Source organism: Anoplophora glabripennis, unplaced genomic scaffold (assembly GCF_000390285.2).
Source record: "Anoplophora glabripennis isolate ALB-LARVAE unplaced genomic scaffold, Agla_2.0 scaffold3, whole genome shotgun sequence".
In the NCBI taxonomy this organism is placed as follows: Eukaryota; Metazoa; Arthropoda; class Insecta; order Coleoptera; family Cerambycidae; genus Anoplophora; species Anoplophora glabripennis.
In genome coordinates this window covers 2,244,088-2,259,378 of record NW_019416486.1, presented here as the reverse complement: position 1 = coordinate 2,259,378, position 15,291 = coordinate 2,244,088, and the positions used below count along the sequence as shown (strand labels likewise).

The following is a 15,291-nucleotide window of genomic DNA, read 5'->3' as shown; positions in this document are numbered from 1 at the left end:
ATGTTGCACTTCACTTACTGTATAGTTCGAGTAGAGTTTCAACTACAGCTTCAGTTGAACTCGTACAGGAGTAGTAAGTTTTTGAGGGTTTCGACTGTCCGTGTATAATGTTTTGCATTGACTCTGTGAAATCTTAGGATTTTTTAACACTTCGAGTACTAGGACTTTATAGTTTTTTTTGTGTGGTGGCTATAGGCTCTTGTATTTTGGTTCTGAGGTCCCTAGTTGAAACCTAGGCTGTAGGAGCTTGGACACTGCGTCTCGTAGGAAGACAAGTGATTACAGCTAATGAGCTGGGTATTAGGAGTTTTCGTCGTAGACAAGGACTGAGACAGGAAGCTTGAAGAGCTTCGGCAGCTAAAGAGCCGCCCGTGGTGTGATTAGTTATACATACGCACTTTGGGGTCCGACCCTGCTTAAAGAAAATTCTGGAATTTCCAAATTCGGACCTAATTTTCGGTCTCGGCACGCAAATCGTGTTGTTGGGGACGAAGGTTACTGCTTCGGGTAGTTTGGGATGCGTGGAATGGTTTTTGGGCGCGTCGACGGGAGTCTTGGAAAATGAGACTTTTCCATTTCCCATGCCGCATCGTCCTATAGGGAGTTGTTGACGGCAACGGCCCTTATCAACTACTAATTACTAATTATCTTTGTAGAGACTGTTTTGTGGCTGCTTGGAGCGGTTTGGAGCGCGACAGTGAAATTTTCGAAAGTGAGGTGAAAATTCTAATTGCCTGGCCGCTCGCTCGGGATCGTCGCACTGTGGTTGTAGGTCCTTTGAGACGTCATCCTTGACTCCAGTGGAGACGGATTTTGTTTGAAGCAGTTTTTCCGCTTTTTCAATTACGAATGGAAAGTGTGGTGACTTGAAAATAAGACAGTTTTATTAGAATATTTGTTTCATTTTTTATAAAATGATTCTTATAACTTTTATTCATTATTCTCAGCTAGAATATTTTTTAATTTGCTATTTTTGTTTATTGGAATGCCTTTTATTTTTTTATACGTTATTGGTAACAAATTTGTTTAAAAAGTAGTAAGTAAATATTTTTTCTTAGCACAGCAAGCAAATATCCTGGCGCCGGACCGAGGACAAAAAAGGCTTGTAAACAAATACGTACCTGCAACAAAAACCACTGTAGATTTAGACAAGACCCAATTTTTTTATCTGAATCTGAGGATTACATTTTGTTTAAGATTTTCTATTTTATAATTCGTAATTGACAGCTTAGATTAAATAGTTTTATATTGTTTGTCATTAATTTTAATGACGACATCTCAAGGGTAAAGCTGTATTGCGTTTTTCTTAAATAAAGATGTAATCACTGGAAAGATGGAATTTAGGACAAAACAATATTGCGTTTTTTTAAAATGACAATGGAATCACTTGTATTTAGGTAGTTCCAATCAGTCACGTAACCAGATCTCTGAAATTGGATGGGCGCAAAGGAGCCCAAAAGAAATATATTACATTATTGTATTTACTATCCATACTCATTGAATAAGATCATTTATTTTATATTCTATACTTTGAAATAGGTATAAATAGGGTTAAGTAAAGTAATTTACTCGTATATTTAAATACATAATAAAAACCTTCATTAAGTGATTATATTTACCAGACCCTAAGTAAAATTTTTACACCCTACATTTGTCTCCTGTCTTTCTCACTCACTCCCACTGCGGACTCTCTTCTTGCTCCGCGCATCTTGTGAATAAGTGGTCAAGTTAAGTGAATATTTTTAAAAAGTTCTAGGCGTAGAAGTTACAATATATCAAAGAAACTGACCCCCTTATCTACGGCACTTACCTACAATTGAAAATGTAGGTTTACAATTTTGAGAATTAAAAAAAAATAAAGTAAAAATTATTTGTTCTAAAAAATTAGGGCCATATCTCCAAAAGAGTCTGCCATAGCTTCCAATGCGAATAGGTGTCCCAAAATTGACGCTAGAAGTAATTTTGATAGAAACCATAAGGTTTTTAATTAATATTATTTAATTTACATATTTTTAGTCATCTTGTACACACACACAGCTTATAGTGGAAAATATTTACTGAATATAAAATTACCTTTTGAAAACTTCCACTCCGTTATCGCCTTTATTATTCAATTTCATATCTGCACGTAAACGAAGAAAGAGCGGAAATTTCCATCACATAATTCGTTAGTAGACAGCTAGATAACTGCTGAATAATACAAGCTACTTGCGTGCCCACGTAGGTGGTAAAGCTTCCATTATCTGGGAAAAAATACCTATATTGTTAATCGATAATCACGTGCTGGTTATTAGCGCTAATAATAATAAGAAATTAATTAGTACTCTGGAATATGGAGGTTTTCCCATTGCCCTTGAAAGTTCAATAGCTCTACAGTTGTAATGTACGTTTACTTTGTATAAAAAAAACTCATAAGTCATATGTAGTAGTGATAAGTTTTTATTTCACATTATCCCTTACATTTTGATAAAAAACTTCACTTTTTACATATTTATTACTTTTTTTATTTGCAATAAATTTAAGGAGATGCATTTATCATCTGCCACTTAAAACTGAATATTTTATCAGTAAAAATTAAAATCGCATTAAGCTCTATTATCCAATAAATAATAAAAAAATATATAAATTGCATGTTCTATTCTATTGACGTATGCAATACAGTTATTAAAAAAGTTTAAGATTAACCATCTGCGCCAATTTATTTATAACAGGATTATAAATGTATACGGTTTATGGCTCCATTTAATAAATTATTATTGAATTTCACTTCTAAGTATTTTTTTTTTTCATTTATTGATTTAGTGTGTTTTTTATGTCATAATATATGTTTCATATTTCCATTTAAAATATTGTACTTACTTACCTTTTGTTAATTGGTGCTCAAGCTATTTTGAGATCCAAACTATAAAAGTTTTGTGAAAATAACATATTTTCTTATTAATTGAATTTAGTATTTAGTTCCAGGAAATTATATTTGGAAGTCTACTACTAGTATCTTAAATTTTTCCAACTTTTTTATTTTAGATTCTACACAATTTGATAATTAAATTGAATTTTATCTCATATTTATTTCGTATACTGTATAATTTTGTCCCCAGGAACCCTAAATACAGCTAGTCCTACATTGAAGGTAGAGCCGGATTAACCAGGGGGCTAGCGGGGGCTGTAGCCCCGGGCCCCACAGGCTCCGGGGCGCCACAGGCTCCGGGGCCCCACATGCTATTGGAAAAAATTAAAAAAAAACAGATTAATGAACGGTAATAAAAACACTTAATGACAATTTCTAATGCTATTTTTTACCTGAACAAATCATTTTCATTGGAAATGTAGGTATGTTGTATTACATATAAAATGTAATATTAAGAAAATAGCATACTAAATTAATTAATTTAAAAGGACTTTTGCTTCCTCATAAAGAAAGTTTAAGAGGACCCCTTCCCTTCAAGCCCCAGGCCCCACCGAGGCTTAATCCGGCGCTGGTTGAAGGATATCCGAAAGGTTAGAACGCCATTCAACCACAGACTCCTGGGATCAAAATGAAACTTACAAAAATTAACTATCTCTAAATCCTTAGCCACCTATTAACTTTTTTATGCATACGCCAATGACTAATCTAATTTTCATTTTCATTTTTTCATAAACACCCTATCCGAAGATTTCCCTATTTTTCTTGAAATCCACCTCAATATCAAGTTTGGACTAAAGACAAAATTTTTTTAGGAAATAATTTCGTATTAAAATAGTCATATAGGCGTAATCAAAGAGATATTATTAAGTTGGGGGAGATTTTTCCAGCTCAAAGTGAAATACACCGTAGCACGAAAAAGTTTTAGCAGTTTAAATGCGTTCTAATGGTCGCTTGTGGCGCCCTCTAGAAGATATAACGAAATCGTCGATAAATTCGAATTTCTCATCCCAAAAAACCCCCGGATACGAAATTACCTCAAAGTAGTTGAAAGATATTAAAGAAAATTTATTTTTTCAACTTTGACACCTTGTAGCTCCGATATTATCAATTGGTGGTGGTCTATGTCAATTCTTGGATTAGGGCAAATTTAGTTAAATCGACTTATTCGACTCTGTTGGAGTGTTGTACAGACCCTTTAGACACCCTGTAGTATACAGAAAACGTAGCTTCCAAAACATTATAGATTATTTTGAAAATATTTACTCAACCGAACATAGTTATTGTTTTGTAAGTGTCACTAACATACTACACTTATTCATTAAAACACATACAAACAAGATAACATTTTCATTATAAAGGAATAAATAGGTACCTAATACCTTATTGAAATATATTGCTTGTAAATTAGATATAAATAATTCTGTTTTCTTCTCTCTCGGCTATTGTTCTCTAATAATTTAATGAATAATTTATAAAATATTAGCGTACATCATTCGTGACGAATCCTAAGCAAGCAGTAAGGCAGTTGCAATGCGCCGTTCTATTTTTAGATCCAGTAGGTTAGTCGATATATTATCATCATGAACGTACTGATGTAGTGGAAATGGGTTTCTAGCCGGTAATTTTCCACTCAATCCTCCAACCGTCTGCGTATCACAGAGAGGCGGGTCGTGGTGATTCACGAACTCTTGCATTACTTTTAAATCAGAATTGTTAATTGATTTCAATATTAAAATATGACAAAGTGTAAATATTAATGATAAGATTAGCTCTAGTCTCAAAAATGATTTTACCTTGGGGCAGGTCATTGCACCTCGACAAGAAAGTTTACTTACACATCTACAGGCAATGGAAAAGAGCATTGAAACACAAATATTTTTCCAACTTATTTATTCAATCTCAATAAAAACAAATACAATGGTTTCACAATATTTAGCACACTTCCAATACATATTAGACATTGACAATGCAGAAATAAATCGAACAAGGTATATATCATGACCAAACAATTTATTTTGAAATATTATTGTACATGTAGGAAATTCGTTAGATGCGATATACAATATTAAAACTGGAATGTTTATATAAAACCGATGAGGGCAGTGTTTTTTAGTGGTAGATCGGTACATTTGGGCACCAGAATATTGGTCATCCTCACACTAAAAATATCCCCCTCTAGATACCAATTATTACATTTATATACTACAGCCTATCTGATATTAACAAGCAAATATTGTTTATATTATAAACTCCTTAAGTATGCCTCCTCTTTACAGTCTTTCGTTTAAGTCATTTTTAAGCTACCTTTATTAACTTCTAAACAGTCCCTCAACTACAGCAGGATGACAATTGACGATTTCTATTTAAACAACAAATTTTGTGCCTTGATGATCCACAGAATAGTAAATATCTTTCTTAGATTAATTTAGACATTTTGGAGATCAAAAATATTATTTGGTAAACAAAATATCATCCCACCATACAAATCTCACTAAGTCGACCGAGCTAGCCTTTGTAAATAAATTTAAAGCTAGATACAATAAGTATATACATTTTCTAAAATAATCTACATATCACAGGACAACATATCATTTGCTATACCTGAACATACGTAGCGCAGTCCGGTTAGCTTCGGCCGTTAATACAACGTAGTCATTGACCTAAAGTCTTCATTTCACTAGGAGGTGGAGTCCGAGTCCTTCTCTGTGGGAGAAACCTCATCCTTATCTCATGAACTAGTCCTCTCGTTATCCGAGTCTTTGGTTCTCAAAGACCTCTTCAGCTTGTCCAGCAGCCTGGTGTGAAACTTGTTGAGACTTGCTGTTGATCCACTTTTGGGAGGAGATGAGGATACACTTTTCACAGGACTTTGCAGACTGCCCTCGCTGGTTCTAGAACTTGCCCTGGAGTATTGTCTTGAAGACATGTTTGCCGGCACAGAGCGGTGAGTTGGAGACGTAATAAAGTCGGACCCAGGCGATGTTGATAAACTAGGCCCTTCAGATCTGCACTCGGATACTTTTCTTGACCGGCAAGAAGTTGCGTTCGAGCATTCCGAAACTCTTCTGGAACGATTGGATTTGTAAATATCCCAATCGTTTTTTACCACTGGCATCATAAAAGCCATTGTTGTTATCGTAAAAAATCACTAGGAAAAACGAAAACAAATATTGCACACTTATGTTGCGGATAATAATTCAAAATTTTAAACTGACAGGTAGGATCACATTCACACTATAATTCTCTTGCTGTAAATGAGGCTTTCCGTGTGTACAAAGCTGTTTTATGTCACGGAACAACGTACTAGGAGTACTCTGATTGGCTGGATTTTCGTTGGTGGGGAAGATGCATGTGACGGTGCTTTTAATGCGTTTACATATGAAAACAAATTTATTTACCGGAAAACTAAATAATTATTTTACGTATCATTAACAAAATGTAGAAAATATTGATTATGTGACGTATAATACATAAATTATAATATATGATATGGAATTATCAGTCTCATGTCAAGAGAAATTCTAGAACGTAGATTTGAGATTGCGCCGCAAGTCAAAAAATATTGATTATTGAGTCGGTAGATGTCACTACTAAAGGATTTAAATTAAAACTACTTAAATTAATTATCTAAAATATTTTAGATTTGCAAACTGGTGTGTTTGAATAATTAACTGTAGGTATATGATATAACATTCTCCCTTTAAAAATATCAAAAAAGATAATTTTTTAGTCTTCACCAAAGAGAAAATAGCAAATATAATAGCTATATTATAAGTATGTGCGCTAATTATAATATATTTTAAATTTCAGGCAAAGGTTCGTGGAACAACAACTGAACAACGGAACAACGAAAGTAAATAAATTATAGTTTTCTTCTTTCCCAAAATGAAAGCTATTTTAAGCAGTTACCATAATTATTTTCAGATGGCGCTATGTATTAGAGAATTTAGAATATTTTTAAGTTTCGCCAAAAAAATCTACAAAAATTGAGATCGTACTTAGTACTCATCTCTGTAAACATGGTTATTAAATTTGAACTTGATACATCAGATATTAGACTTTGATAAAAATGAACATGCCTAATATTTAGGGATAAATGTAATTGACGCATTGGTACCTCTGCTATTTGTTAGTGTCATTGAGTTTTTTAGTGCGGTACCACTGTTACCAGTGCTGCCACGATACTTGGTGTTACTGCTGCCAAATGTCAACATTGTCAACTTAACACAAACATTTGACCCTAGATTAGAGAAGTATACATTTGACAGTAAAAATAAAGATTCATCCTGGGTTTCAAATTTTTCAAATAAAAAAAAATGTCTAAAGTGAACGAAGTATCGGCTTTGTACAAGCAACTAAAAACGGAATGGAATACCACCAATCCAAATTTAAGCAAATGCGAAAAACTTCTGTCGGACTTAAAGGTAAAACATTTATTATAAAAGTCTAACCTTATTAACAACACTGATTTTTAGCTTGAACTTACAAATTTAATGTTTCTTCCAACATCAAATGCTACAGCTTCCAAACAGGAATTACTGTTAGCTAGAGATGTATTAGAAATTGGAGTACAGTGGAGCATTGCAGCAAATAATATTCCATCATTTGAGAGATACATCGCCCAGTTAAAATGTTACTATTTTGACTACAAAAATCAGTTACCTGAATCGTCGTTTAAATATCAATTGCTTGGTTTGAATTTGCTCTTTTTATTGTCACAAAACCGAGTTGCAGAATTTCACACAGAATTGGAACTTCTACCAGCTGACCATATACAGAATGATGTATACATTAGACATCCGTTATCCATTGAGCAATATTTAATGGAAGGAAGTTACAATAAGGTATAGTCTATTGAAATTGTCGTTTATAATTTCATATTTTTATTTTTGGATGTGATGACTTTTAGATTTTCTTAGCCAAGGGTAATGTACCAGCTAAAAGTTACAATTTCTTTATGGATATTTTGTTAGATACTATAAGAGGAGAAATAGCCGTGTGCTTAGAGAAAGCTTATGAAAAGATTTCACTTAAAGATGTCGCTAGGATGTTATATCTACCTAGTGAAGAGGCTGCCAAATCATTTGCAACAAAGGTAAAAAAATTTATGTTTTTCGTATCAGCCGTTTGTTGGGTATAGTTCAAAGGTTTAAAAGTATAAATATTTTTATTCTTAAATGAATAATTCACACAGTATTCTTAATTTCCCTTCTAGAACAAGAAGTGGAAATTGGGCAAGGACAACTTTTTTCACTTTACTCCGGAAATTAAGAAGACCCATGAACCAATTCCGTCAAATGAACTAGCTGTGCAAGCTATTGAATATGCTAAGGAGTTGGAAATGATTGTGTAAATTTTCCTTATGTTTTAATATTTCTTTTTTCATAAATTTAATAAACATCCTTTTTTACATTTTTTTAATGTTAACTCTTAAATATTTCCTTAAATGATAGTACGATTACCTAATGTAACGAATTTGGAATAAAAAAACTGACTCTATTAAGGAAGATAAGTTCACAGTTGTGACAAAATAATGGTAAAACTAGCTGCTATAACACTGAAAATATTGTTAAAACGGTAAGAATAAATAATTTAAGAGCCCTTTACTATTGATTTATCGAATGCAGCCCAAATTGTTTATGGGAATTTTTTGTTATCAAATGCATTTCATTAAACAAAAAAAAAACAACTATACCAGTAAAAAGAAATTACAAAGTTATTTGTGTACGTTTCACTATATTTTTTTGACACTAAAAAATATATAATTTTTTTTAAACTATGTACATACATTTTGAAATTATGTAATAAAAAACAAAGTTATTTAAGTTTGTTCAAATTCTTTCCAATCTTTTGAGAAGGCCAGAACTCTTTTACTCTGTTCATCGAAACTCTGCCTCTTAGGTTTCCTCCATTTACTGTGGTGAACGTCTAACATTCCGCCAATAATTTCTTGTGCAAAATTTCTAGGGAACATTTGCTCATCTTCAATGACATGTGCAAAACCCTGTTCCATACCAAAAGAAACTGAGAAGTAAGGTAAACCTTTTGGAATTGCTTTCCTAACATCTCTTCCTTTTAAAGAAACAAGCTTCTTATTAAGAGCCCATTCAGTTTCCGACTCATCGATAGCTTTTTTAAAGTAAATAGGGGCCATATCACCATCCTCTTTTGGCATTGGGATACACTCGATAAACATGTGAGGAAATTTATTAAGCGAAATGGCAGTTTCAAAAAATATTATTTCCTCATTTTTAGAATGGAATAATTTCACTAGGTCTCTTCTGATATCAAGGATTTCAGACCATTCATTCTCATCCAATTGAGTAGAGCACGGTACATGTCGAAATGGAATAATGAGGCAATGTCCTTCAGTTAAGGGTTCGTATGATGGAAGAGCCAGGTACGAAGTTTCTCTCATGAATACCATAAGATGCTTTAGCATCGTCTCTGATTGAATACATCTGTTACAATTATCTAAACTTTTAGCAATCCTCTGATGTTCGTTTACTGCCTTGTCCCTTTTTTTGGCGTCAATCTTTGAATCCGATTCTTGTTTACGAATGTTGTCTGCGAATATATCATCTAAATCATCATTTTTACGAATCTTCCCAGCCATTTTCACAAATTCACTGTTTTGGTCCTCCACAGAATTATACTTTTCACTTTCAAACATCTGCTTTAACGAATATTTATCATCATCGGCGAAATATCTAACCCTTTGTCCATCTCTATGTGTCTCGACTTTCTTTTTTCTCTTATGGGAACCTGAAGACTCTCCATATTCCGACTGCTGTTTTAAAGGTTGTGATCTGCCCTGAGAGTCAGTATGAGTTAATAATATTTCCTCTTCCTGTATCTTTGACGATTTAATGTCCTTTTGACAATTTCGTGCCTTATCTAATTTATCTTTTAATTCAGTTACAAGTTTTATGTTGCCCATTAGTTCAGCTTTAACCAGTTTAGCTGCCAGTAAATTTAATTCCTTTTCTGACAAGACGTTATCACTATTTGTACCACTCAGGTTTGCACCTGAATTTTCCAACTTACTTCCTGAATGCAGCTTTATAGAATCAGATAAACCAATTTCTTTTGCATCTTTTTTCTTCCTCCAATTAGAAGTCTCATTGTAGCATTGTGATTTTGTATTATGGTAATTAACGTGCTCATCGTCTATATTTGGTTTTTTAAATTTTGGCAAACCGTCACCACCATCCTTCCAATATGGATTTAATTCTCTTGAACAGAGTCTAGGATCATAATGTTGTTTCTCTCTTTTTAACCTCTTTACTTCATCTCTTTCCTTTTTTCGATCAGAATTCGAAGAAGTTAAAAAACAGGTTGGTAGACCCATCCAATCCTCCCTTTGATTTTTATCACTCTCATTATCAACTACTGAACCACCTAAATCACCAGTATGCTTTGGTTTTTCTTTCTTTTTCTTTGTTTCATCATCGCTTGAAGATGTGTTTCGATTATCTTCTTCAAAACTGTATTTTCTTTTGTGCGAACTAGATTTTTTATTATAATTTTCTTCAGATGACGAACTACTACTATTAACTTTTTTCTCAACCCATTCTTCTTCTGAACTCGAACAGTATTTTTGTTTGCGGGAACATGATTTTTTATTATATTCCTCTTCAGATGATGAACTACTAGTATTAACTTTTTTCTCAACCCATTCCTCTTCTGAACTTGAACTGTATTTCTTTGTTTGCTTTTTGACTATCTTCTTTTTGTTTTTCTTATGTTTCTTTGATTCCTCTTTGTGCTTTCCCTAGAAATTGTAGAACTCAAACATCGGAAAAAATAAACTAATTGAATTAAAAAATTACCATTTTCAGATTTAAAAGTACCTGCTATTAAGATTTTTGAGTAACTTGTTTATGTTTAGGTTAGAAAGTAGCTGTGCTGTTAATTATTTTAGGTTAGTTTAATAAACTACTACCAATCAAAAGTCAAGAAAAACGCTAGAAAATTGACCAAATTCTAGTAACTTTTTCCTCTTAATGTTTTTTATGCCACGAACATCATCATCGCGATGGCCACTGAGTGTGACGTTTCACAAGTTTCCGAAAAATTTGGAAACTTTACAATAGAACAAGGAAACGACAAAAAAGTCAATGAAAATTACGTAGTAAGTGAAAACCTAGAATATGGCTTGCCGCTAACAGAAGTGTATAAATTAGCATTTAATTTTTACAGGGGTAATTTATCACTTGATAGAACTATTTATTTACTTTTTTTATATATGATTTTTATAGAGAAAGAAGGCAAAGCAGTTCACTTTAGTTATGAGGACAAATTACAATTAGTAGCGTTTTCTCAACAAGTTCTTCATGGACCATATACAGAAGCAATACATAAATTACCTCCATTGGGAGCGTTCGATGTTGTAGGAAGAGATAGACGTTTGGCATGGCAAAAATTAGGTCAACTTTCCAGTGATCAGGCTCGAACAGGCTTTGTGGAATTACTTAGTAGACGCTGCCCTTTATTTTCCACCTACATAGAAGCACATAGAAGGGAGAAAAAAGAAAAAGAGAGAAAAGCGTAAGTTGTGAAGTCAGATATGTAATTGCCATATTACTTTATTTATATATAATGTGAAACTCCTTTTTGTTGCAATTGACGAACTGAGATTTTGCTTTAGAAAAGAGGAGGAATCTCGTAAACTTATCGAAGAAGAAGAGAAGTTAAAAAAGAGTGAGGAAGAAAAATTTATACAAGAACAATTATTGAAGGAAGAAGCTATTAAGCGGCAAATTCAACAGGCTTTAAATGAACAAACTTATGATCAGTTTAGGAAATATGCTGAGCAGCAATATCCAGGTAATTAATAATTATATGGGTAAAAAAAATCTTTACTATTATCAATCAGAAATTTATTGCAACTTAATTTTTGTATTAGGTGATCCCGAAAAACAAGGGAATTTAATAAGGCAATTACAAGATCAGCATTATATACAGTACATGCAACAGTTACAAGCTGCACAAAGAGATCCAGAAACCAATAAAAATGCAAATTGTGATAAGGAAAAAGTAAGTGAAGATGTGAGTACACTTAAACTATTTTAATTTAATTAGTAAATATATGTAACTAATTTATTTTTAGTCAAAACCTGCTGATAATTCTAATGATACGAATCAGGAAGCAGAAGAATCGGATGAACCGGGACTGGTGGCTGCTAGCATGTGGACTCGATCGGACATAGATGTTTTTAAACAAAGCGTTTCACAAGGGGAAGGAGATGGGGTGGTCAGGGTTGGCCATGGAGAAACCGTTACGGTCCGAGTTCCGACACATCCTCAGGGCTCACGTCTCTTTTGGGAATTTGCTACAGACCACTACGATATAGGTAACATAATAGTAATATAATTTAAAAAAAAATCAGTGTTGAACAGGGTACACAGAAATATATTTAGGATATTTTTTATTTAAATCAATGTGTTGAACAAAACTGGAATACTGGTAAATAACTGTTTAAATTTGCCATCAGATCTCTCGTCTATTCCGAAATCCGTATAAATGAAACAGTTAAAATTTTATATATTTGAAAAAATACACATATTAAAAAAAACATTTTTTATAAATAAGTGGAATTTAGCACCATTAATTTATTTTGAACGAATTTAGATTTCCATATTTGGCCAACAATGGGAATATTTTTTGAAAGCCTATCGGAGTAACTTCCAGCATCAATACTTCGTACTATTGGATTTAAAAAATTTCCATGAACCTGAGAAATTCCTTCATATTTTCAGATATATAAAATTCCTTGAAAAAGTTTTCCAAATAACAGTACGTCCTACCATGTTGCTCTGGATTGATAAGCATCAGACACCTTAAGATCTTTAAGTAAATTTTCAAAATAATAAGTATTTTTTTAAGTGTTTATTTCCTCATTTTTTCATTTTTTTGCCCCAGAAAAAAGTTATTTTCCAATTTCTTCAGTTTTTCTTTTACTCTTTCAAATTGTTGAATCTACTCGAAGCTTAACAGTTGCCAACAACTTTTGTAACAATTTAGATGTTTTGTTTCGTTTTCTTTTGTACTTCCACTGTTCTTATACATTTTTTGTTTGTATTGTTTCTTTTTTACTGCATTCTTTGATGTTTGTAACCACTAATTAATTAATGATAATTAAGTTAAGCAACAAATAGGTCTGACTCGTAGCAGTTATCTATTCAGCAAAATCTCAGTTTGGTCAAGCATGCAGATTTCAGGGTGATGCCAAAATGATCGGGGATATTTTCTAGAGTGGCAGCATAAAAATAAATTACCCATTTATTAAAGATGTCTAATTGTTTAATTTGAGTAAGTTGTAACACCCCTTTAACCATTTCCTAGGATTTGGAGTTTATTTTGAATTTGGTACTCCCACCAGCGAAGAAGTGTCTGTCCACGTGTCTGAAAGCGATGATGAGGACATGGAGGACTTAGATGAAGACGAAATATTCGATGATGAAACTATCCGCACAAACGACTTAGAGTCTGGATCTATATCGATTAATGGTATTTCCAAACCGTTACTCCATGAAATAGTTCCTGTTTACAGACGAGACTGTCAGAACGAGGTGTATGCCGGTTCGCATCCCTATCCAGGGAAAGGGGTGTATCTGCTTAAATTCGATAACTCTTATTCATTATGGAGGTCAAAGACGCTGTATTACAGGGTATATTACACCCATTAAAGATTGCGTAATTTATTTTTTTTTATGTGTTATGCTGTGCTATAACGGTGCAACTGTTAGCGTACTCTTCCGAATATACAAAAATTATTTATTGCGTCATAAAGAATTTAAAGGTTCATTTTTCGTATTTTTTACCATTGAATTTCTGCTAGATTTATAAACTTTGCCTTGCTTTACTTACATAAATTTTCAAAGAATTTCAAGACTTGTTTATTTAGACTTATGGTTATTATAAATAGCTTAGATCAATCCAATAAAATCAGCTCTTGTGGAGTTGGCAGACTACAGTTCAATCCTTTAATATACGAGGTGTTTTGAAAAAAGGTGCCATAAATTCAGAGACTGATAGAACATCGAAATGCCAGCTGATTTTTTACAGTGAAGCATAGTCATAGAATACCTACCTAACAGTTAAAATAATAATTTAATGTCAAAACTTCTGATTTAAAACTTACAGTTAGTTACAGAATTACTTTTCAATTTCTTAACCTTTGCTAGGAATCTTTGACTTGGCCTTGTTGTTCTCGGGCTAGACTCTGTGGGTGTAGACCCACTATTAGATTTCCTAGGCCTGGCCTTTGTAAATATTGGTTCTTCTAGGGTTTAAAGTCAGGCATAACAGCGCAAAAAGCCATCATACTTTAAATATTAGCAAGGATCTTGAAAGCCTTAAAATCTCTTTATTTTCTATTCCCAAATTGAAGTTATATAATAACTTTCCAGGAAACTTCGAGTTAGGTTTCTAATTTCGTTTGTTAGGAATTTTCAGCCGTGGTTCTATTGTCTTTTGTTTTTAAGATAGAGTTAAGTTTAAGTAAAAGGTGCCATTTTTTAAATTGCATATTTGTCATATCATTTACAAAACATGCCGTACATACATTAAAATTTTGTACATTCAAGGTTTTGAAAATGAAACGTTAATATTGTTAGTTTTCGGTTATCTTGTAGAGGTCGCTAGTTGCGATATTCTCATTGGCGTTTAGTAACTTTTGTTTTGAGGTTAGATCTTCTGGATTTTATTCACTTTCTATTTTTTGTTCTTGTTCAGTCTGTTAGAAAGTTACTGTTTTCTGGAAAACCATTGTCTTTTTCAAAGTCGATCGATTTCTGTCAAGTATGTTCTGTTAGGTATATCTGAAAAAGACTGGTTAACGCAATTGAAAACTAACATTGACATTTTTAGTATCCTGAAAAACATGCTTGTATCAAATTTCAATGCAATATATTGTTTTTCATAAAAGATAAAACCAAAATTTTATTTAAAAAAATGTTTTTTGAAGCTTAATTGTATCTGATCCATAAGAAAAAATTGTTTTATTTTTCGATTTTCTATCTGCACCTGAATTTATGGCACCTTTTATCAAAACATCCTGTTTTTACAAATTTAACCAATAACGAAGTTTAACATTGAATTTTAGTTATTGGCTTTTAGTTCTGGTATAAAATACCAGTGTCTTTTAAAGCGTGTAAGTTGGATGTACTGTACTCTGCTTTCATGGCATGGGGATTTACAGTTGCTGTGAACATTTTAGAGTATTAAAAGGCTTTTCCAAAAGACAGTTTTCACATAAAGTATAATTTGTAAGATTCACAACAATTGTAAACAATCCAAAAGTGTTATGTTACTTTTTTATTTCTTATTATTTGTAACTAAATTTGTAAAATATGTAATAAATTTTATGTTTACAATA

General features: G+C 32.6%; 4 protein-coding genes across 5 annotated transcripts; 2 read left to right on the top strand and 2 right to left on the bottom strand.

The window, feature by feature from the left end:
* Window positions 1-4,783: 4,783 nt before the first annotated feature.
* LOC108917143 lies at window positions 4,784-6,173 on the bottom strand. The gene has a single exon (XM_018723614.1). It carries the CDS (start codon window positions 6,033-6,035, stop codon window positions 5,637-5,639), a length of 399 nt encoding a protein of 132 aa, XP_018579130.1. The 5' UTR covers window positions 6,036-6,173; the 3' UTR covers window positions 4,784-5,636.
* A 972-nt stretch (window positions 6,174-7,145) lies between these two features.
* On the top strand, window positions 7,146-8,324 carry LOC108917572 (26S proteasome non-ATPase regulatory subunit 8). The gene is made up of 4 exons (XM_018724257.1): window positions 7,146-7,332; window positions 7,384-7,752; window positions 7,818-8,003; window positions 8,124-8,324. The coding sequence occupies exons 1-4, from the start codon at window positions 7,225-7,227 to the stop codon at window positions 8,259-8,261; spliced, it is 801 nt and encodes a 266-aa protein (XP_018579773.1). The 5' UTR covers window positions 7,146-7,224; the 3' UTR covers window positions 8,262-8,324.
* A 97-nt stretch (window positions 8,325-8,421) lies between these two features.
* LOC108917559 (CWF19-like protein 2 homolog) lies at window positions 8,422-10,829 on the bottom strand. The gene is made up of 2 exons (XM_018724220.1): window positions 10,741-10,829; window positions 8,422-10,682 (listed from the first exon to the last, which is right to left on the bottom strand). Exons 1-2 carry the CDS (start codon window positions 10,741-10,743, stop codon window positions 8,730-8,732), a joined length of 1,956 nt encoding a protein of 651 aa, XP_018579736.1. The 5' UTR covers window positions 10,744-10,829; the 3' UTR covers window positions 8,422-8,729.
* Window positions 10,830-10,946: 117 nt separating this feature from the next.
* On the top strand, window positions 10,947-15,291 carry LOC108917566 (Golgi resident protein GCP60). Of its 2 annotated transcripts, none has more exons than XM_018724243.2 (6): window positions 10,947-11,112; window positions 11,170-11,458; window positions 11,559-11,737; window positions 11,817-11,947; window positions 12,021-12,264; window positions 13,257-15,291. In XM_018724243.2, exons 1-6 carry the CDS (start codon window positions 10,947-10,949, stop codon window positions 13,598-13,600), a joined length of 1,353 nt encoding a protein of 450 aa, XP_018579759.1. In that variant the 3' UTR covers window positions 13,601-15,291. The 2 variants fall into 2 exon arrangements, with proteins under 2 accessions (XP_018579759.1, XP_018579748.1); XM_018724232.2 differs by having other exon boundaries at window positions 11,817-11,959.

Bases quoted from the DNA above. Each gene is read 5' to 3' on its own strand.
- LOC108917143 (XM_018723614.1), bottom strand. From the start codon at position 6,035: ATGGCTTTTATGATGCCAGTGGTAAAAAACGATTGGGATATTTACAAA.
- LOC108917572 (XM_018724257.1), top strand. From the start codon at position 7,225: ATGTCTAAAGTGAACGAAGTATCGGCTTTGTACAAGCAACTAAAAACG. The intron at 7,753-7,817 runs GTATAGTCTATT...GATGACTTTTAG, and splicing joins TGGAAGGAAGTTACAATAAG to ATTTTCTTAGCCAAGGGTAA. The intron at 8,004-8,123 runs GTAAAAAAATTT...TTTCCCTTCTAG, and splicing joins CCAAATCATTTGCAACAAAG to AACAAGAAGTGGAAATTGGG.
- LOC108917566 (XM_018724232.2), top strand. From the start codon at position 10,947: ATGGCCACTGAGTGTGACGTTTCACAAGTTTCCGAAAAATTTGGAAAC. The intron at 11,113-11,169 runs GTAATTTATCAC...TGATTTTTATAG, and splicing joins AGCATTTAATTTTTACAGGG to AGAAAGAAGGCAAAGCAGTT. The intron at 11,960-12,020 runs GTGAGTACACTT...ATTTATTTTTAG, and splicing joins AGGAAAAAGTAAGTGAAGAT to TCAAAACCTGCTGATAATTC.